At 40.4% G+C, this 23,905-nt stretch overlaps 1 protein-coding gene across 1 annotated transcript in view; it reads left to right on the forward strand.

Annotated features, from left to right (window-relative positions):
* Nucleotides 1-8,034: 8,034 nt before the first annotated feature.
* PDSS2 (prenyl (decaprenyl) diphosphate synthase, subunit 2) overlaps nt 8,035-23,905 on the forward strand; it is a 387,297-nt gene continuing 371,426 nt past the window's right edge. The window contains exon 1 of the mRNA XM_006839955.1: nt 8,035-8,580. Coding sequence (XP_006840018.1) covers nt 8,297-8,580 — 284 coding nt within the window. The 5' untranslated portion in view covers nt 8,035-8,296. The remainder of the gene's footprint in view (nt 8,581-23,905) is intronic.

Genomic DNA, 23,905 nt, shown 5'->3' on the forward strand with positions numbered 1-23,905 from the left:
GCACCACCTTTCAAAGGAGCTCTGGTAGTGTAGTGGTTACAAATTGGGCTGTGAACCTCAAGGTCAGCAGTTCGAAACTACCAGCTGTTCTGCGGGACAAAGATGAGGCTTTCTGCTCCCATAAAGATTTACAGCCTCGGAAACCCTGTGCAAGGTCGCTATGAGTTGGAACCGACTCAACGGCACATAACAATAACAACAACCACCATTCAAGAGGTTGTTGTTGTTGAGTGTCGTGGAGTCAGTATACACTCCTAGTGACCCTGTATAGAGTTTCTGAGGCTGTAATCTTTGCATAGTGGATTACAAGCTGAACTGCTAACCACAAGGTCAGCAGTTCGAATCTATCAGCTGCTCCGTGGGAGAAAGAAGAGGCTTTCTGCTCCCATAAAGATTTACGGCCTCAGAAACCCTCTTTGGGGTCGCTGTGAGTCGGAACCAATTCGGTGGCACACTATCACCACCACCACCAATCTTTGCTGGAGCGGGGAGCCTCATCTTTTTCCCACAGAGTGGCTGATGGGTTCAAGCCACTACATAACCTAGGCTAAAACCCCAAACCAAACACTATAAGCCAGAACAGAGCTGCCTATAGTGTTCCCATTTTTACAGAAGCAGACTCGTCACATCTTTTTCCTCTGGAACGGTTGGTTTCAAACCACCGACCTTTTGGTTATCAGCTGAGCACTTCACCGCTGTGCCACCTGGGCTCCTTTAACCCAGACGAAGACACCACTAAATACAATCCATACAGGAGTGGCAGGATAAATGTTGGATTCTTTTATTATGTTGAAAATATTCAGATTTTTGCCCTAATCACATATAATAATGAACTCATGGGCTTACATGTAATCAATGAATTTCAATTAAGTATAGTTACTACCCTTTTCAACCAGTGGGAGGGAGTGCCTTTATGCTGGTGACTTTAACCTGCCCCATTAGACCTTAGATTTCAACAGTTTCTTTGATTTTTGACACAATTTGTCCCAGGCTCATCTATATATTTCTTGCCCCAGATCTGAAATATGCTATTTCCCCAAGGAGCTATGTTCCTTTTCATAGGGACTGGTGTATTGAAACAGGGATCCCTGGTGGCATAGTAGGTTAAGCCTTAGACGTCTAACTGCAAAGTTGCGGTTGGAACCCACCAGCCACACCATTAGAGAAAGTTGAGGCAGCCTGCTTCCGTATAGACTTAAGAGTATTTACTGGAACCCTATGGAGCAACCGACTCGACGGCACTTAACAACAACAACAACAAATGGAGCAGTTATACTCTGTCCTATGGTGGTGGTGGTGGTAGTGTGCCATGGAGTCGGTTCCGACTCATAGCGACCCTGCATAGAGTTTCCAAAGCTGTAAATCTTTACGGGAGAAGAAAGCCTCATCTTTCTCATGCAGAATGGCTGGTAGTTTCAAACTGCTGACCTGAGATTAGCAGCCTCACTCGTAACACAAATGCTACTGAGCACCTTACTCTATCCTATAGGATCACTGCTATAGGATCACCGAGTCAGACTGACTTGATGCAGTGACATTTTTGGTTTGGATATATTTGAAGCACTTAGAAATGCTGAAAGTGTTTATTGGTTTGCTAGTATCATTAGGTTTTTCAGTAGACAAATTAAGGAAATTATTTTTGTTTTAATAAATGTAAATATGTTTATTGGGGTACAAGAAACATTTTTTAAAGAAAAAAATCTTAAGTTCATGCTACATATATTGGGTAGGAAGAAACAGGTGGAGTGGATGGGCACAGAAGCTATACTTCTCTGACCATACCTTGGCTAGATAGTTTTTATATTAGAATGATGTTTATATTTCATATATCCAGTTGATATTAAATCACAAAATTCCTAAAAATGGAAGCAAATGATCTAAAGTTAACAAAAGTAAAGAAATAAATGACTTTACAGTGTTTTTTCACTGTACATACATTGTTGTTGTTATGTGCCATGGAGTCGGTTTCGACTCATAGCAACCCTGTACAGGGTTTCTGAGGCTGTAAATCTTTATGGGAGCAGAAAGCCTCATCTTTCTCCTGCGGAACAGCTGGTAGTTTCAAACTGCTGACCTTGTGGTTCGCAGCCCGATTCGTAACCACTACACCACCAGAGCTCTTTTGTACATACATAATGGGGTATATTCTCAGGAAACTTTAACCTTAATTCAGGAGTCTTGATGCTAGGAGAAATATTGAAGTTACTTGCAAACTATTTGCGTATATGTCGTCGTTGTTAAGCACAGTTTAGTTGGTTCCCACTCACAGTAATCCTTCATAGGGTTTCCGAAACTATAAATCTTTTCGGGAGTAGAAAGTCTTATTTAGGGTTTCTGAGGAGCAGTTGGTGGGTTTGAACTGACTGTGGTTTGCAGTCCAGTATTGATCCTACAGTGTCACACCAGCAGTTAGGCACAATGGTTTTAAAATAGGAAAAATCCAGGTAATATTAAGTAGATGGGAGATATGAGTATATAAAAGTACTTTTGCTAGGGATTCTGAAATTCCCTTCTAGATGTGCTGTGTACCATTTGGCATTCTTACCAGTGGTATATGTCCTGCATCTTTTCCCACTGCCCGTCAACAGAGTAGGTGGTCAAATGTTTGGATTTTGCTAATCGGATTACTTGCTTCCTTTTAGCATTCTGCTTCAAGATATACCAGACTGCTTTCATCTACTTGTGGATGAACCCTCTCAGCACAAACAAAAGGTGACTGTGTTGAGAGCGATAGAAAGAGGGTAGCTGCAGCCTCCCTATCTATTTCCACTCACCTGATCATGGAAATGCCGGAGCCCAAAGCATCCACCTTCTTTGTTAAGACTTTGTATTTCCAAAGACTGGCTCATGTTTCTAGCCAAAGAAAAGGACATTCAAATGTGACCTCACTTCTTTCCAAGGTCAGCAGAATATCAAGAGATTAGTAAGTAAAATCCACTGCAACTTTACCAACCTCAGGATCCTGAGAAAGGTAGATCAGGAATTGTGACCATTGTTTGATCAATTTGCTGTCTTAGAGCAACCCAATGTCAATGACAAGACCCTGTGTATGGTGGGGAGTTTCCACAGATTGTGTGGTGACTACTCTCTCCCCTGCTGGGCTACTTACACTCAGGACGTTTTGCTGCTCTGTAGGAGTAAATGCCATGGATGGGGAGATAGAACACACAGCTTGTTTTATTCTTTCAGAGTCTCCTATTGATCTGTTTTCAACTGAACAATTCTGTACACAGGAGACAGTGAGAGCAGTAGCCCTGTAGGATAAGAACTGGATCACAAGGTTAGTTCTAGCCCACCAGTCACTAATCAGAGGAAAGATGAGACGTTCTACCCTAAAAGATTTCCAGACTTGGAAACCCTATACAGGGTTGCTATGAGTCAGAACCAAGTCAAGGTAACTTAACAACAACAATAAGAAACATATTCAGGTTTCCTGGATGGTACAAATGATGAATTGCTCCACTACTAATCTAAAGGTTGATGGTTTGAGTCCACTCAGAGGCACTTTGGAAAGAGAAAGTCCTAGTGATTTACTTTCTAAAGATTACAGCCATTGAAAATGCTATGGTGTGCAGTTTCACTTTAACACGTATCAGGGAGCTTCAAAAAGTTCATGGAGAAATGCCATTATCTTTCAATTCCCTTTGTCCACAAACTTTTTGAAATCCTCTCATATGGTGTCGCCATGAGTTGGAATTGACTCGATGACAACTGGTGTTCCTCTTCCCCCTCCCGCCCTGTTTTGGAGATTGCAAAAATGGCCGGAAGGTCATAACTGACTGCTTCTGGCTTCATAAGAAGGTAGAAGAATGAAATTCAAAATCAGCTCAAGGCCAAATTCTATGAAGCGGAGGTCAGACATGCCTCTACCCTACAGCCTTCATGACCCTATTCTAACACCAACCATCCCTCATAAAGTACTCAGTTTTACATCTGGGTTCGATGATTCATTGCAATAGTCACACAGAACTCACAGGCAATCATGATTATGGGGGTCATTAGGGAAGTGAACAGGTACAATTCAGGATTAGAAGCAACTCAGATGCAGCAGTTCTCCAGTCTGGAACGCCTCTTCTCTGCCGTACTGCAGACAGGCCTCTTTCTTGTCTTCAGCCTCTCAGCTATGTAGCTCTGAGGCAACTGCCCTGCTGGGGCAAGTGTAACCAAGCTCCATTAGCCAGCCTCCTGCCCATAAACACTCAGCTTTACTTGATCCATGGGCCTAGAAACATGCAGCTAATCTGCCATTCTATGTTGCCGCCTCAGCTGTTGCTACTTTTGCAGGTAAGGATCTCACACCCCACGCATGTGCTTCTTTCTTGATGGTTCTGGAGTCACCTGTTCCTGTTTTTGAGATGGCATCTTTTAAATTCAGTACAATGACAAAACGAACCAATCCCAGTGTTAGAGCCCTGTACACCCTATTTGGATGGCCCCATCCAGTCATTTGGTGAGGGTTAAGACTTTGGATAGAAAAACCATATCAAGTAAAATTGAAGGTACCACAGAGGCATATTTAATGTCACAACTGGGAGAGGGCTGCTACTGGCATCTTATTGGCAGAGGCCAGTGATACTGCTAAGCATCCTACAATGCACCGAACAGGGCCCCACAACAAAATGTCAGTAGTGCTGAGACTGAGAAACCCTGGTGCATTCTTCATACATACACATCCAGACATCCTCCAAAGGGCTATTATCAATGGCCAGAAAGGGCAGAATCTTACATACTCCTTGCACCTGCTCCTCACAGTCACTAGTAATTCAGAAATTTCTTTAGTCATGAAGACTCTAAGGAATTATATATTTATCTGGAAGAGTAAGGAACAAATACCACCTTAACCTTCTAAAACCTCATTATCATTAGGTATAGAGCAAACTTTTAACTGTAAGTAAAAAGGAAAGTGCTGATTCTTTAAAGTAAATGGGACCAAAAGGCCCATGAATAATAATAATAATAAACTTGGTTAATAGAGTATGACCAAAGAATAATGCACTTGGATTCTATGTGGGGAAATTAAAGTACATGCTATGAATTGGTATTAAGGAAATTGCATGAAAAGTTAGTCTTAAAGCACTAGGAGTCTGAAGAAAGAGCCACAGGTACACAATATATCACATTCAGTCTTTATCTCTCTTCTTTTTTTTGTCACACTTCTTTCACCTTGGATAACCCAGAAGCTCAAGACTTGGAACTTTTAGGAATGGTAAAATATCCCACTATCCATACTTATTTTCATCTACAGACCTGATTTTTATTGCCAGGAGTTTTTTATGTTTTACGGAATTAGTTTCAAACCTCAGCTTGGCTTACTTATTTTGGGATAGAGACTATGTTTAATAATTTCAACCATAATTCACTTTATACAAAATATGCCCCTGAAAAGTTATACCTAAATTGAATTTTTATAAATAAACTAGGATTTTTAAATCACAAGGGAAACTTGCCATTTAAGGGGCATTTGAGGCTGAATGATTTTTTTTCTTAAGAGAAAAGGACCTTTTCGCAAAGTGAATCAGAACTCTTTAATTTATCCCGAGTCTATAAATTCCAAGTTTTATATGTTGTCCAAGAGTCCAGTCCAGTACCATATATGAAGTTAATATTTAAAATATCAACTAAGAATTTGGAAGTAGTTTGAAAGTTGTAAAGAGTTTTCAAGATATTCTAAGTGTGTGAAAACTTTAACTATCAGCACGGATTTGTTGACACTTGTTTTGGGTGATGAGAAAGGGACCAGATGCTAGATCGATGTAAAAATGAGTAAGTAGGATTGCTGAGCTGATGGACTGCTTTTCCTCAAAATAAGGTGAACAGAGTGGAAAAGAGAGACTGTATTAAGAACATGGATTCAGGAACCACATCACCTATGTTCTTTACAACCCTGAATAATGTGGCCTTAAACAGTTGACACAGCTTTGTTGGGTCTATTTGGAAAATTAAATCAGATATATATGAGCTAATCTGGGGAGAGAACTCAGGTCACTTTTGAATCTTGGACGCTACACGGAGCTATCCCGGGCTAGGTACTAAGAAGAAGTATATTTTTTCTTTCTTTCCTTGTAGGGGCATGACTGGGTCTGCCTAGGCTGTGGTGGTGGTGGTTATGTGCCATGAAGTCGGTTCCGACTCACAGTGACCCTGTATAGGTTTTCCAAGGCTGTAAATCTTTACAAGAGCAGAAAGCCTTAATCTTGCTCCTGTGGATTGACTGGTAGTCTCAAACTGCTGGCCTTGAGGTTAGCAGGCCATTTGTAACCACTACACTAGCTGCCCAGTCCTGGTGTGGCGCTGTGGGTTAATGCACTGGACTGCAAAGTCGCTTGAATTGCAAGGTCAGTGGTTCAAGCTCACTAGTCACTCCTTGGAAACCCTATACATGTTGCCAAACCGAAAGAGGGCTTGCCTCCTGCCATTGTAGTCAATTACAGTGACAGGGTGAGATCCAATCCAAACTTTATTAACAGAAAGCCAGCAGTCTGGAGGACGGAGAGAATAATTTCTCAGGAAAGTCCTGTCCATTTTGAAGAGCCGGCACATTATATAGGCACACTACGCTATCAGAGCTCCTTTATGGTCTCTGCTTAATTCCTGATATAACTATCTGGGTGGGTTTAAGCACATCCCATTCCCCTTGTGTAAGGAGCTCTGGTAGCGTAGTGGTTACGAATCGGGCTGCGAACAGCAAGCTCAGCAGTTCGAAACTACCAGCTGTTCCGTGGGAGAAAGAGGAGGCTTTCTACTCCCATAAAGATTTATAGCCTCGGAAACGCTGTACGGGGTCACTATGAGTCGGAACCAACTCCACGGCAAACAACAATTCCCCACGGGCTAATGTGTCAGACTACAAGGTCCGTGGTTCAAGCTCATCAACTGCTCCTTGGAAACCCTATACAGGGTCACTATGGGTAGGAATCAACTCGGCAGCACTTAACAACATTCTTGCTGTCCTGTCTTCTTCCTTCCTTCTTCTAGGACCACGAGGTAATTCCAGCCTTTTTAACCCCTTCCTTCCATCACTCCTTGTATATCTTTAGTATTATCTTGTCCACTCACCTTAACATTCTAATCTCACTTGCTCAGCTGAGTAGACAAGTGGTTTATCATTTGAGAAACATTTGTATATCCTCATTTTCAAGCTCCTCACTTGAGACTCAATGATTAAACCAACTCCATTTTGTTTTAGGTCAGTAGATCCATGCTATCATATAGGGTCACTATGGGTTGGAACCAACTCGATGGCACTTAACAAGATGCTAGCTGCGGTAAAAGGAGGCTCAGCGAAAAGGTCAGTGATTTGCACACGGGTTGGTGGACATTTCTTGGGAAGGGAAGCTTATCCCAGTGGAAATGACGCCTTCCATCTGGTTGGGCACTGGGTCACCAAGGCAGAAGAGCTCAGCCTCGGACTCTGGGTTCCACCACTGAGCCTTGGCCCACTAACAGAACAGTCCCAGAAGCGGTGGAGGAGTGGTTAGAATCGGGCTGCGAACTTCAAGATCAGCCTGTTAGAAACTACCAGCTGTTGCGGGGGAGAAAGATGAGACCTTCTGCTCCCGTAAAGATTTACAGCTTTGGAAACCCTGTTCAGGGTCGCTATGGGTCGGAACCGACTCCACGGCACACCACCACCACCAGAGGCCCAGGGGTTGGCGGCAGACAGTCACAAGAAGCTTCCGGGAGAAAAGAGCGCCTTGACTGGAGGCTTTTCATTATAGGTAACACTAGCCCTTGTTAATGACACAAATACTGGAACGCGCACACTTTGTGCTGGACTGCCGGTTTGCTCTGAGAAATCAGACTAGGCCTGGACTTCCGGATGAGAGGTATTAAGGAGTATCCACACTTTACGCAGCCAGGACAGGAGGAAGGGCTAGGAGAAGCGGAGACTTTCACCCCGCCTCTCATTTCCCGGGCTCACCTTCTAAACCCCGCCCTTTGGGGGGCGTTCCCGGTGCGCCGTAAAATAGGGACCGTTCTTTGCTCCATAACAGCCCGCCTCCGTCATTACGGCAGGCCGCATTCTACGCCTCCAATATGGCGCCCCCCATGTAAACAGTACCCGTGGTTTCTACCCCGGTTGACGGAGGGCAGTACTGAGCTGGGGCTGTTGTATATCTAGTCTGAGCTACAGAAAGCCGTTGTTCATTTCAGGCTACGCTTTCAAGAAATCATCCTCTTGAGGGTCAAGAGTCGCCGCTTTCTTCTAGTCCCAGCAAGTTTCTCCTCTGCCCCTGATTTGATCACCGCACCACTGCCGTACTCCTCCGGTCCCTGATTCTCCTAGACTCAAACTATGAGCCTCCGGCGGCTGCTGTTATGCTTTCCTCGCTATCTCGGATCTTCGAATTCCCCTCGTCGCCGGGGGTGGTCCCCGTGCTTCCACACTAGCTCCTGGCATGGCCAGTCCTCCAAGTCGCCGGCCCATTGGAACCAGGTGGTATCAGAGGCAGAGAAGATCGTGGGCTATCCCACGTCCTTTATGAGCCTCCGCTGCCTGCTGAGCGACGAGCTCAGCAACATTGCAATGCAGGTGCGGAAGCTGGTGGGAACTCGGCACCCTCTGCTTACCACAGCCAGGTGAGCTACTCCGTTTCCTGTCAACACACTCGCACCGTGTTGTATCCTTTTTCCTGGCCAGCACTCTCCTCGGGATTCTCTGACCAGAGCCCGGCGTATCTTTTTAACCCCTTCCTTCCATCACTCTTCGTATATCTTCAGTGTTATCTTGTCCACTCACCTGAACATTCTAATCTCACTTGCTCAGCTGAGTGGACAAGTGGTTTATCATTTGAGAAACATTTGTATATCCTCGTGATTTTGCTTCGTAACCGTTGAGGGTAAAAGTCCTCAGTGATCTGTGGAGAAACTGAGCACATTCTAGCAATGGCCTTTTAGAAGTGGAATGAATCTATTTTAGGTCCCACACTCCTGGAGAGTTTGTCTCCAAAAAGAGCGGGGAGAAGGAGATAGGCCAACTGTAAAGAGTTCTTTGAAGTATGAATTTAACCAATTAGTGGTCATTATCCTCTTGGGATCTTTACCACTTACACAGAACTGCTGGTAATTTTTAAAGATCAGAACTTTTGCTTACAGTTAAAAAACAAATTAACTTTTTATTTGAACGTAAGTTCAAACTTAGAAAAGTTGCAAGATAGAACACATTTCTATACCCTTTTTTCAGATTCACCTATTTTAAACATAATTATATTGTGTGGCTAAGTGCTCTTGAGGCAGTTCAAACAACAGCACAAAACAGCCAGGTCCTGTGCCGTCCTCATAGTGATTCTTACGTTTGAGCCCATTGTTGTAGCCACTGTGCCAGTCCATCTCATTAGAGAGCTTCCTCTTTTTCTCTGACCTTCTACTTTACCATACATGGGACTGGCCCCTCCTGATAACATGACCAAAGTACATGAACTGAAGTCTTACCGTCCTCATGATAAGTACTTCATAGTATTTCTTCCAAGACAGATGGTTGATTCTTCTGGCAGTTCAACGTATATTCTTCGCCAACACCATCATTCAAATGAATCCATTATTCTTTCCTGCTTTCAAATGCATGTGAGCCAATTGAAAAAACCATGGCTTGGGTCAGGTGCACCATAAACCTCAAAATGACATCTTTGAATTTTTATGTTTTATAGATGTTTTTAAGGAGCTCTGGTAGCATAGGGGTTACGAGTTGGGCTGCTAACCTCAAGGTCAGCATTTAGAAACTGCCAGTGGTTCCGTGGGAGAAAGATGAAGCTTTCTCTTCTGTAAAGATATACAGCCTTGGAAACCCTATGCAGGGTGGTTGTGAGTCAGAACCAACTCCACAGCACACCACCATCAACCACCGTAGGGGTCTTTTGCAGCAGATATACCAGTGTTTGATTTCTTGACTACTGCTTCCATGGACATTGACTGTGGATCCAAGTAAAATGAAATCTCTGACCACTTCACATTTTCTGCAGTTAAAATTATGTTATTTATTGGTCCAGTTGTGAGGACTTTTTGTTTTCTTCCTGCTAAGTTTTAATCCATACTGAAGGTGTAATCCATACTGAAGATGTTTGCTTTATGTTAAGGTATAATCCATACTGTGTATTGATGTATGCAAACTACCCTCTAATGATTCTTAGAAAAATTGTAAATATACACACCTATACGTATGTAAATAGTATATGTGTATTGTATTTATATATAAATATACATATATGTATGTATAGTGTGGCACTGGACTGCAAGGCCAACTTGAACCACAATGTCGGCAGTTCAAACTCACCACTCCTTGGAAACCCTATACAGATCACTATGAGTTGGAACCCACTTGACAGCACTTAAAAACAAAAACTATGTATGGTTTCACAAACTTTTTGAAGCCCCCTTGTATACATATATATAACTTAGGATATGCACTGGACCGCACGGTCATTTGGACTGCAAGGTCAGGTGCTCAAACTCACCAGCCGCTCCTTGGAAACCCTATACAGGATCACTTTGAGTTGGAACTACCTCGATGACATTCAACAACAACAACATTGTCTTTTATAGCATTTTTCTTCCTCTAATACAGGATATAGGAGTCCTGGTGTGACGCTGTAAGATAAGCACTGGACTGTTAACCCCAAGGTTGGCAGTTCAAACCCACCAGCGGCTCTTCAGAAATCATATATCAGGTCACTGTAAGTTGGAACCAGTCTGATGGCACTTGACAACAACTGTACAGCATACAGCTTAGGCTCAGGTGTTGCATTTGGTTGTTGTGTCACTTTGTTGTTGTTGTTGTTGTTGTTAAGTGCTTCAAGTCAGTTCTAGCTCATAGTGAATCTGTATAGGGTTTCCAAGGAGTGACTGGTGCATTTGAAATGCCAACCTTGTAGCTAGCAGTCCAGTGCTTATCCTACAGCATCATACCGTGCCTTCTAGTCACACACTGGACCACTACTTACAAGGTTGGCGGTTCACACCCACCAGCTGCTCCTTGGAAACCCTATACAGGTTCGCTGTGAGTCAGAACCGACTCGACAGTACTTAATAACAACAACAAATATACAAAGTGTAAATCTAGAAAAATTGGAAGTCATCAAAAATGAAATGGAATGCATAAAAATAGATAACCTAGGCATTTGTTGTTAAGTGTCATTGAGTCGGTTCGGACCCATAGTGACCATGTGTAGGGTTTCTGAGGAGCAGCTGGTGAGATTGAACCGCCAATCAAACGGCTTTGCAGTCTGGCACATTAACCCACAGCGCCGTACACGGACTCCATTAGTGAGCTGAAATGGACTGCTATTAGCCATTTTGAATCACATAATCATATAGTTTACTATGCTGGGAATGACAAACTGAAGAGAAGTGGCGTCACATTCATGGCCAAAAAGAGCATTTCACAGAATATCTTGAAGTGTAGTGCTGTCAATGAAAAGATAATATCCATATTAATATCCAAATGTCTACAAGGAAGACCAGTTAATACCACTATTATTCAAATTTATATACCAATCACTGAAGACCAGGTAGCATAGGTACACATAGCCTCAAGGTCAGCAGTTCAAATCCATTAGTCTCTCCATGGAAGAATGATAAGGCTTTCTACTTCCATAAAGATTTATAGCCTTAGAAACCCTATAAAGGGTCCCTATGAGTTGGAACTGACTCAGTGACACACAGCAGCAGTAGCAATAGCACTAACGCCAGTGATGATGAAATTGAAGAATTCTACCAACTTCTTCACCCTGAAAGTGATCAAATATGCAGTCAAAATGCATTGATAATAGCTGGTGATTGGAATGTGAAAGTTGGAAACAAAGAAGAAGGGTTGGTAGGTGGAAAATATGGCCTTGATGATAGAAACAATGCTGGGGACTGCATGATAGAAATTTGCAAGATCAAGTACTTATTCCTTGCAATTACCTTTTTTCAGCAGCACAAACAGGTGACTATACATGAGGGCCTCACCAGATGGAATACAAAGGAATCAAGTCGACTACATCTCTGGGAAGAGACGATGGAGAAGTTCAATATCTTCAGTTAAAACAAGGCCAGGGGCAGATTGTAGAACAGACCATCAATTGCTCATATGCAAGTTCAGGTTGAAGCTGAAGAAAATTAAAACAAGTCCATGAGAGCTAAAAAAAATAACCTTGAATATATCCCATCGGAATTTAGAGACCATCTCAAGAACAAATTTAATGCACTAGACAGCAATGACCAAAGAAAAGAATTGTGAGATGACATCAAGGACATCATACATGAAGAAAACAAAAGGCCATTAAAAAGACAGGAAACAAAGTGTGAGGTTTAGGTTCTGTGTCAGCTTGATTGAATCAGAAACCCCAGTTTGACAGTTGCTAGTTAACAATATGATTGACTATAAGCAGTTGATAGATAACTCTGTGATGATTGGCTATGAACAGCCAATCAATTGAAAGGATGCCTTTATGGGGGGTATGGCCTGCTCCCAATATAATGGACATGCAGGAAAGACTCACACTCTTCCCCGCTGGTTCTGCATCTTGCATCTAGGTTACCCTCCAACCTCTGGTTTTGAACCTAAGCCAGTGGTCTGCTCTATTGTGCATTTGCCTGCTGCCCACCAAGTGTGCCTGGAAAACCAGATGCCCACTGGAGGGCCCTGCACATCTGTTCCTGTCGCCTAAGCGTGTGTATTGCACATCACCAGGCCTTGGTCCATCGTCACCCTGCTGCCACTTGTGCTCCAGCACCGAAGGTCTGCTCTGTGCCTTGACTTGGGATTCCTGCCTTCTGGAGTCTCCCGCTGAACTTGGTTCACCTGCTCTGCATTCGAAACTGTCCTATCTCTACAGTTGTGAGCCATTTCCTTGATACACACTTCTCTCTATGTATATGTATCTGTGTGTGGTAGGCGCTGTGGGTTAATGCACTGGACTGCAAAGTCCAATGTCTGCTGTTCAAGCTACCAACCGCTCCTCAGAAACCCTATACAGGGTTGCTATGGGTTGGAATCAACTCGACGGCACTTAACAACAACATACATAGTACTGGTTTTGTTTCTCTCAATAATCCAGCCTAAGACAGAAAGAAAAGACCAAAATGGATGTCAGAAGAGACTCTGAAACATGTTCTTTAGCATAGAGTAGCTAAAGCAACTAGAAGAAATGAAGTAATAGAGCTGAAAAGAAAATTTCAAAGGGCAGTTTGAGAAAGCAGAGTCAAGTTTTCTAATGAAATGTGCAAAAACCTGGAGTTAGAAAACCAAAAGAGAATCTACTCAGTATTTCTCAAGCTGAAAGAACTGAAGAAAAAATTCAAGCCTTGACTTGAAATAATTGAGAATTCTATGGGCAAAATAGTGAATGGTACAGGAAGTCTCAAAATAAGAGGGAAGGAAGGCAGAGATACTGTACCAAAAAGAATTGGTTGATGCTCAACCATTTCAAGAAGCAGAATATGATCAAGAACTGATGGTACTGAAGGAAGAAGTACAAACTGCACTGAAGGCATTGGTGAAAAGCAAGGCTCCAGGAATTGATGGAATACAAATTGAAATGATTCAACAAAGTGATGCAGTGCTAGACGCTCTCACTCATCTATGCCAAGAAATTTAGAAGGCAGCTACCTGGCCAGCTGATTGGAAGAGCTCCATATCTGTGCCCATTCCAAAGAAAAGTGACCCAACAGAATGTGGAAATCATTCAACAATATCATTAATAACCCATGCAAGTCAAATTCTATTGAAGATAATTCAAAACTGTTGGCAGCAGTACACTGAAAGGGAGCTACCAAAAATTCAAGCCAGATTCAGAAGGAGAATGAGGGATATCATTTCTGACATCAGATGCATCTTGGCTGAAAGCAGAGAGTACTAGAAAGATTTTTGTTGTTGTTAGGTGCTGACTCATAGTGACCTTATGCATAGCAGAACGAAATACTGCCCAATGCTGGGCCAACCTCACTACTATTGCCACGCTTGAATCCATTGATGCTGCCACTTTGCCAATCTATCTCGTTGGTGGTCTTCTTTTTCTCTGACCCTCCACCTTGCTAAACATGATATCCTTCTCCAGAGACTGGTCTCTTCTGACAATATGTGCTTTATTGTCTGTGTAAAGGCTTTTAACTGTGGGGATCATAACAAAGTGTAGCTAACATTGCGAAGAAGTGAAGAGGACTTAAAATACTTACAGATGAAGATCAGAGACTACAGCGTTCAGTATGGATTGCACCTCAGTTTAAAGAAAAACAGAAATCCTCACAGCTGTACCAATAAATCATGGAGACAAGATTGAAGTTGTCAAAGATTTCATTTTGCTTGGATCTATTATCAATACTCACAGAGGAAGCAGTCACAAAATCACATGAAGTATTACATTTGGTAAATCTGCTGCAAATGACACCTCTTTTAAGTGTAAAAGAATTAAGATGTCAGTTTGAGGACTAAGGTGTGCCTGACCCAAGCCATGGTATTTTCAATCATCTCCTGTGCAGGTGAAAGTTGGAAAGTGAATAAGGAAGACCATAGAAGAATTGATGGCTTTGAATTATGGTGTTGGAGAAGAGTATCAAAAGTTCCATGGACTCCAGAGAACAAACAAGTTTGTTTTGAAAAAAGTACCACCAGAATGCTCCTTGGAAGCAAGACTGGAGAGCCAACCAGATATTGACATTGATACTGTCAATATACATAGCATTCCATCATTGCAAACATCCTTCACGTTGCCTTTTTATATCCACAATACTTGGTTTTCCACCCTCTCCACCCCTTTTATTATTATTATTATTATTTAGATAAGACACTTGTCCTTTTCTCTCTCTCTTTTTTTTAAAATAACCACAAAAGTTACCAAATAGCAATAATAATGTGATTTTACTTCTTGACATTGTTCCCAATTATTAGGGATGCTATCTTATGATTGGGCTAAAATATGTCCCTTAGCAGCTGGAGAAGTAAATTCTCCAGAGATTCTAATTTGCACACACTGAAAATTTTCGTCTATATAGAGCCCACCTGGTGCAGCGTTGTAGGATCAGCACTAGATTGCTAGCCATAAAAGGTCCACGGCTCAAACCCACAAGCCGTTCCTTGGAAACAGGTCTTTATGCGTTAGAACTGACTCCACAGCACTTAATAACAGCAATAACTTAACTTTAAAACTATAACTTTACCAATTTGGTTGACGCTTTCTGTGCAAACCTTAGTCTACCTCCCTGAGCCCTACTATACCGAATTTTTTGTTAAATTTTCTATTAATGTGTGTTTTCCTAAACAATATTATTTCCAAAACAAATAACTTTAATTTTCTCATTGTTGACATTTATAAATGTACTATTTTATTGTATATGGTCTTCTGTGATTCGTTTTTTTTTTGTTTTTCTAGATCAAAGGTGGGGAACCTTTTTTTCTGCCAAAATCTGTAACATCATTTGTGGGCCATATAAAATTATTAACTTAAAAATTAGCTTGTTGTACTTGGTCAAACAATTAGCTTGCTGTACTTGGTCAAAAAATAGGTCACCTTTAATGGAGTCCTGGTGTGGTGCTGTGGGCTAATGCATCAGACTGCAAAGTCGTTTGAACTGCAAGATTAGTGGTTCAAGCTTACTAGTTGCTCCTCAGAAACCCTATACAGGGTCTCTATGGGTCGGAACCGACTTGACGGCACTTAACAACAACATCAACAACAATGTGATGGCTAGAACTTTGGTTGCTTTGGCATGGCCAGACCAAATGATTTCTTGGGCCTTATACAGCCTATGGGCTGGATGTTCCCCACCCCTATTCTAGATAAAGGATTATGGAATCTCTATTTGATTTTTTTTTTTTTTAATTGTGGTGAAAATATACATACAAAAATATTTGCAATAAAACAACTTCCACATTTACAACTCAGTGACATTGATTACATTTCTGTGTTGTGCCACCATTTACCACTTTTTCCCAAATGACTAGTTTTTGTTTTTTTAATGTTCAGATTCTGAGATTCATCCATATTGCTGGTTTAAGTTTACGCACATTAGATTTTCACTGATGTATGAAATTCTATTGTGTGAATATGCTACAGTCTCCTTCCAGCCAATATTTAGGTTGTTTACATTGTTTGGTACTGTGATCAATGCTGTTATGAATATTCTTGCACATATCTTCTTGTGTACATATCTTGAGGCTATACATATACATATAGTTGTTGGATGTGCACGTGTTCAGCTGAGTAAGACGACACCAAATTGTTTTCCAAAGTGGTTATACCAGTTTATACTTTCTCTGAGTTATGGTTACTCTAGTCACTAACAACACCAGAAGAAGTTGCTTCCTGTTTTTTGCTGATCAAGTAGAGGTAAAATATTATTTCATCTTGGTTTGAATTTTTATCTTCCTTATCACTAATGTGTTTGTACGTTTATTTTTTCTTGTTAATGGCCACCCATTTTCATTTCTGTTGAAGATCTATTTGCCTATTGTTGTATTGCATTTTTTATTGATTTTCAAAAAGTTTGTGGAAAGATGGAATTTTTCCCATGAACCTTTTGAAGCCTCCTCATGTGTGAGCACTGGTAGCATAGTGGTTACGAATCGGGCTGCGAACCTCAAGGTTCCATGGCACATAACAACAACAACATGTGTGTGCGTGAGTCCAGCAACAACAAATGTGTGTGTGTATACATACACTTTTCATTTTTATTTTTCTATCACTAGTTACTTGTGTTAAAGATATCTTCTGGTTTGTGGCTTAACTTTCACTTTCTTTATGTAATCTTTTAATACATATAGGTTCTTAATTTTAATAGAGTTGTACATGCCACATACCATAATTTGTTGAAATCTTATCAACAAAGCATTGATAATAAAGAGAGGTTGTTGTCAGCATGTTAGTCAAAGGGCACAAAGGTCCCTTGTAGTTGAGATAGTTAGGACCGGAAGGAACATCTAGTGAAACTTACACAAAAGCAGTAGTACATTTCACTAATAGAATGTACATGTTTAATTTGGAACGTACATATCTATATTGGTGACTTTTGAAGTTTCATTTTGCATTTTGGGCTTTTCTTTTTAAGAATCGGACTGTGAACCTTAAGGTCAGCAGTTCGAAAATACCAGCTGTTCCGCAGGAGAAAGATGAGGCTTTCTGCTCCCGTAAAGATTTACAGCCTCGGAAACCCTGTACAGGGTCGCTAAGAGTTGAAACTGACTCCACATCACATAACAACAACAACAACAACAACATTCTTTTCTTAAATCAAAAATCTTACCCCTTGGTCATTTTACTTTTTGAGGTAGATCTGCATGGTCTATTAAGGATAAGTCATGTCTGTTGTTGTTAGGTGCTGTTAAAGCAATTTTGACTCATGGCACCTCCATGTGACAGAGTGCAGCTGCACCATAGAGTTTTCTTGCAGCAGCAGATTGCTACTCAGATATTTCTCTCATGGAGCTGATGAGTAGGTTCAAACTGTGAACATTTTAGTTAGCAGCTGAATACTTAACCATTTGAGCCGCCAATGCTCCTTGAGCCATATCTAATAGCCCTTAAATTAGATATTGTTGTTGTTAAGTGCTGTCTAGTTGGTTGCGACCCTGTATAGGGTTCCCGAGGAGTGGATTGTGAGCTTGAACCGCAGATCTTGTGGTTCAAACCGACTTTGCAGTCCAGTGCATTAACCCACAGTGACAAATGGTGACATTGTGACAAACTGCTGGAAATAAAAAAGATCACTAGAATTCATTATTTATTGCTTCCTTTTTCTTTACCTAAGCTGTACATCAAGAAAAGGGATAATTGACCAGAAGTACCTGCTTTAATTTAACAGTTTAATTTAGAAGTGAAGTTAAATTTTAAAACCTGGAGATTTGTTGAGTTAAGGATCTTATGTCTTAGAACAGTGGAGCAATTAACTAATTTTTACCTTTATTCTAGATTTTCCAGGACCGCTCTGTTGTAAATTCCTAGTTAGATAAAGAATCTTTGGTTAATAACTAAATGTTTCTTGAAACTTATGGAGAAATAATAGGTAGGTAGGTAGATGGATAGGTAGGAATAAAAACTTAGGATATGTTTCTGAAAGTCAGCCAGTGGAAACCTAATGGATCATAACAGAACACTGTATGACTATTAAGTCAACGCTGACTCAGGGAGGCCTTATATACAATGGAACAAAACATTGTGCTATCCTGTGTCATCTTTGCTAGCTGTTTGAGTTCATCATTGTAGTTCATCACATTATGGGTTTCTCTCACCTTCACCTGCCTTCCTCCAGTCATAGATATCTTTTTATGACATGGCCAGAGCAAGTGAACTATATACAGTTTGCTGTTACGATACATCAAGTTTTCATTGGCTGATTTTCAGAGGTAGATCTCATGTCTGTCTTCTTAGTCTTTCTTAGTTTGGAAGCTCTGCTGAAACCTGCCCACCATGAGTGACCTTGCTGATATCTGAAATATAGGTGGCTTAACTTCCAGCATCATAGCAACACATAAGCCACTATGACACATTGACAGATGGGTTATGGAATGGAAGACAATAAACACATCTAAAACTGGGACCATGCCCCTTGATGAGTTGATGTTCTATTGGACAAAAATATATATAAATGGTTAACAGAAAGAAGGTAGTAGTTGACTAATGAGTAGTAGAGAAGTTAGGTACAATAGCTATTATATTTAGAAATACAGTCCTAAAGTAGCCTGGAATTGTAGAGCATCTTTCATGGAGAAGCTGGGGCTTCATGAATGGATGGATGAATAGAAATTACATTGATAATATTTTAGACTAGTGATAGTATTTATTTTTTCCTTCATGATTCTTTTTTCAGCTTTCTCCCCCTGACTGGCATACCTCCACTAGGCATATGGGCTTATTAAAAGCAAGTATAATCAATGTAGTAATGTGAGCCACATGAAAGGAACTAGAATAGCTAAAACAATGTAGAAAATGAAAAAAAAAAGTAGGAAGAATCACTCTACCTGATTTAAACCATACCATATAAGTACAGTAATCAAGAGACTATGGTATTAGCAGAGGAGTAGACAGATTGATGGAACAGAATAGGGAACTCAGAAATAGATCGATACAAATCTGCCTAATTGACATTTGACAAAGGTGCAAAGCAGTTCAGTGAAAGGATAGTCTTTTTAACAAATGGAGCTGGAACAATTTGATGTCCAGAGGCAAAAAAGGAATCTCAACCTAAACCTTACACCATGTTCAAAACAAAACCACATAAAAAGGGTCAATGCAGTGTAGATCATGTATTTAGTTGCAAAATGTAAGATTTTTAGGAAAAAAAACCAGGAGACTATCTTTGGGACCTACAGCTAGCAAAACAGTTCCTAATACAACACCAGAAGCTCAATCCACAAGGAGAAAATGGAGCTTCATTAAAAAACAAAACAAAAACTTTTGCTTTGCAAAGGACCCTGTTCCCAGCATGGAAAGATGAGCCACAGACTGGGAGAAAACATTTGCAAATTGCATATCTGAAGGACTTAATTCTAGAATATGTAAAGAACTCTCTAAATTCAATGACCAGAAGAACAAATACTACCAACAACTAAGTATATGAAAACATGTTCAAAATTATTAACCAATGTTGTTGTTAAGTGCCATCGAGTCAGTTCCAACTCATAGTGACCCTGTATAGGGTTTCAGAGGAGTGACTGATGAGTTTCAACCACTGATCTTGGTTAGCAGTCCAGTGTTGTCCTGCAGTGCTACACCAATACTGCTTATTAGCCCATTGTTGTTGTTAAATGCTGTTGAGTCACTTCCAACTCATGGCAACCCTGCATAGGGTTCCCGAGGAGTGGCTGGTGAGTTTGAACTACCAAACTTGAGGTTCAAACCAACCTTGATGTCAAGTGTTTATCCTGTAGCGTCACACCAGAACTCCTGTTAGCCATTAGGGAATTAAAACTGATGAGCTAGCACTGCATTATTGTTATATTGTTGTTTTACCTGATCTCTAGTCAGCCTCTGAGTCATAGTGACCCCAAGTACAATTGAACTAAACTTTGTCTGGTCTTGTTCATCCCCATGATTGCTTGTGGGTCCGATTGGTGTGATGCATAGGGTTTCATTGTCTGATTTCCAGAAGTACATCACCAGGTCTTTCTTCATAGTCTGTTGTCGTCCTAGGTGTATGTGTGAGAGCTCTGCTGAAAGCTGTTCTGTGTTGTAGCAGAATGCAAGCCCACTGACAGATGTGTGGGCTATGCATGAAGTGCATTTTCAGGATTGGGACCCAGATTCGAAAGGATTTGAAAGTGAGAATTTACTTTATCAAGTGCTGGTGAGGCTGTAGAAAAACTCGCTTTCTAATAAATTGCTGAAAGGAATTTAAAATGGTACCACCCCTCCGAAATATAGTTTGGCAGTTTCATCTTAGGTAATTAAACATACACGTATGTCACACAACCCAGCAATCACACTCTGGAGCCCTGATTCCAGAGACATGAAAAGTATATTCAAATGTTCACAGCTCTCTTGTTTATAATAGTAAAGTGCTGGAAACACACCACATGCTCTTCTGTGGGTACATGGTGGAACCTGGCTGTTGTGTATAAATACAGTGAAGTGCTACTCAGTAATACAAAGCAATGAACTAATGATACATATACCAACTCTGATGAATCTCCAGGGAATTGTGCTAAGTGAAAAAAGCTCAATCTCAAAAGTTTATATTTGGTATGATCCCATTTTATAACATTTTCAAAATGATAACACTTTAGAGATGGAAAACAGATTGGTGTTTGCTAGGACCAGGATTGAGAGTAGGGAAATGTGTACATACAAAACGGTATATTGTGGTGATAGAACAGTTATGTATCTTGATTGTAGTGGTAGTTGAATCTGTACGTGGAAAACAGTTGCATATCTACACACACATATATAAACACAGATTTTAAAATGCTGAAAACTCAGGGTTTGTATTTTAGTTAACACTGATGTACCAAGATCAGTTTCCTGGTTTTAATGTTATACTACAAGGAGCTCTGGTAGCGTAGTGGTTACGAATCAGGCTGCGAACCACAAGGTCAGCAGTTCAAAACTACCAGCAGTTCTGCGGGAGAAAGGCTTTCTGCTCCCGTAAAAATATACAGCCTCGGAAACCCTGTTCAGGGTCGCGATGGGTCGGAACCGACTCTATGGCACTTAGCAACAACAACAACAGCTATATAAAATGCTCCTGGTGTGGTGCTATAGGATAGGCACTGGACTGCGAGTTTGGTTTGAACTACAAGGTCAGTGGCTCAAACCTGCCAGGTGCTCTTTGGAAATTCAATACAGGGTTGTGATGAGTCATAATTGACTGGATGGCACTTAACAACAACATAAAATGCTACCATTAGAAAAATTGGGTAAAGAGTACATAGGACTCTGTATGTTGTTTGTGCAACTTTCTGTGAGTCTATAATTATTATTTTTTAAAGTTAAAAAAAAGGATTTCATTTTACTTGGATACATAATCAATGTTCCAGAAAGAAGCAATCAAGAAATCAAATTACATACTGCATTGGGCAAATCTACTGCAAAACACCTTTCAGTTGAAAAAGAGCAAAGATGTCAGTTTGAGAACCATGGTATTTTCAATCACATTATATGCATGCGAAAGCTGGACAATGAATGAGGAAAACAAAAAAAGAATCAGTGCCTTCGAATTACGATGTTTGAGGAAAAATATTGACTATACTATGGACTGCTAGAAGAACAAACAAATTTGTCTTGAAAGAAGTACAGCCAGAAGGCTCCTTAGAAGTGAGGATGGGGAGACTTGGCCTCACATACTTTGGATGTGTTGTCAAGAAGGACCAGTCTCTGGAGAAGGACATCATGTTTGGGGAGCGAAAAAGCTGAAGACACTCAATGAAATGGATTCACATAGTGGCTGCAAAAATGGACTGAAACATAGTGACAATTGTGAGGATGGCGTACGACCAGACTGTGTTTCCTAGACAATGAAGGTAAGGAGTAAAAACGAAATGGTTTCTAGTGGTGCTGCTAATTCTAGAATGAATAGCTTACAAATTAGTATTGTAACTGAATATGGCAGGTAGTGAGGCCATTGTGAGATGTACAGCAAAATGAATGACTGCAATGTAGGCCTTTTCCCACAATGAAAATATCCTAAAAGTTCAGAAAACAGAATGTTTTTTAAACTCATAAATTTGACCTGACTGATACTACTATTTATAATCTTTCTTTATCCTACTTAATGTGAATATTCATGCACTTTGCTACAGAAATATTAATGACTGTGGTTAAAGAGTACTGCCCCAGATCCTGCTGAAATGTTGGGTAAAATGGAAAAAAACTGAGTTCTGGAAGGTATTTTGCTTCAAGACTTAACTGTGGGTTGTGTACCTGTCCAAGCTGCACAGTGGAATTTAAGTGATGGGGTAGAAGCTGAGGTATATGACATAGGTTGGTAGTGTGAAAAAGACTGGAGGGAGTCATGGTGTTCCATTCCCCACTTCATCCACATGTAATTTGTACTCAGTGGTTTCATCATGGTCTCACTGATTAAATGTAATTACCCACTTGTGTTTTTTAATATATATATATATAAACATACATACATACATATAACTTTTAATCACTTAAATGTTTATGTATAATTTAAATACTTCTAGCTTTTGTTAATTTATTTCATATACAATCTACTGTCAAGAACTTACATGCTTTTAATAATCATATGAAGGGTACTTAATTGTTTTAAAGGTAATGCTCATATTTTATCTAGCCAAGATATAGGATTTACGGAATAGGTTAATTTTTTTGTTGATGCTGTTTAAATGCAGCTGATTTCTTTGAGTAATAGAGCATATTTATTTTCATTGATTACTCTTATCTTGACAGATTTGGCTCTGGGGATTACGTGTTTATTTAAATACTCTGTCTTTTTGCCTTTGCCTTCAAAACACTCTGATCTGTATTTCAGATTGAGATAGATGGGATTAATTTAGTATGCAGTTATTGGAGAAAAATTCTGACATTTAGTCTCTTCTCTTAGGGGGTATTGATTCCTTGGTAGAGACATTTTACTCCCACCTGGGTTCTCTGCAGTTATTTGGCTACCAAGAAAATGATTAGTCTTTTCTGCATAGTAAAATTCTTCCGAGACCTTTGAATTTATTATTAGAAATTTTATTTTAGTCTCTTCCTTGTTTATGAAAGACCCTTTCAAGATTCAGTTCTGCAATTACTGGCTAAAAACCTACATTACTTATGAAGAACTTGTTCTTGGATAACTACGAGAAAATTATAAATTTTAATTCATCCCACAAGTATGTGAGGTACTCTGGGCATGGAGTGTACAAACAAGAGAGTTCAGAGAGACGGCCCTCCAGGAGTTCAGAGAGACTATATAGTGAGCATGAACTCCGGAACTACTAGGCTGTTGGAGTTGAAATCCTGGCTCATCTACTACTAAGCTCTGTGATTTCAGGTCATTGATTTATGTCATTTCTCTCTGCCTTAGTTTCTTCATCTATAAAATGCAGATAACAATAGTACTTATATTGTAAGGTTTTATTGATGCGGATTCAATGAGTTAATATAGGTAAAGTGGTTAGGACAGTCCCTGGCAGATAGCAAGTGTCAAAATGTTAGGAATCATCATTATTGCTAGAAATTCAGTTTAGTCCTAGGGAATATATGCAGATATCAGAGTACCCTGAGATAAATTTATGTGTGAACAATATGTTGTAGAGCTAGAGAGGGAGAAAAAGATCTCTCTAAAGAAAATGAAGACTTTCGAAGAGGAGATGACATGAGCTGGGTCATATTGGATGTGAGGGAGATGGCCAAGGCAGGAAAATAAGGGAATACAAAAGGCATTGCTATGCAAAGGCTTTTGATTGTGTGGATCATGACAAGCTATGGACAACATTGCGAAGTATGAGTATTCCAGAACACTTAATTGTGCTCATGAGGAATTT

Source organism: Chrysochloris asiatica, unplaced genomic scaffold (genome assembly GCF_000296735.1).
Source record: "Chrysochloris asiatica unplaced genomic scaffold, ChrAsi1.0 scaffold00027, whole genome shotgun sequence".
NCBI classification, from domain to species: Eukaryota; Metazoa; Chordata; class Mammalia; order Afrosoricida; family Chrysochloridae; genus Chrysochloris; species Chrysochloris asiatica.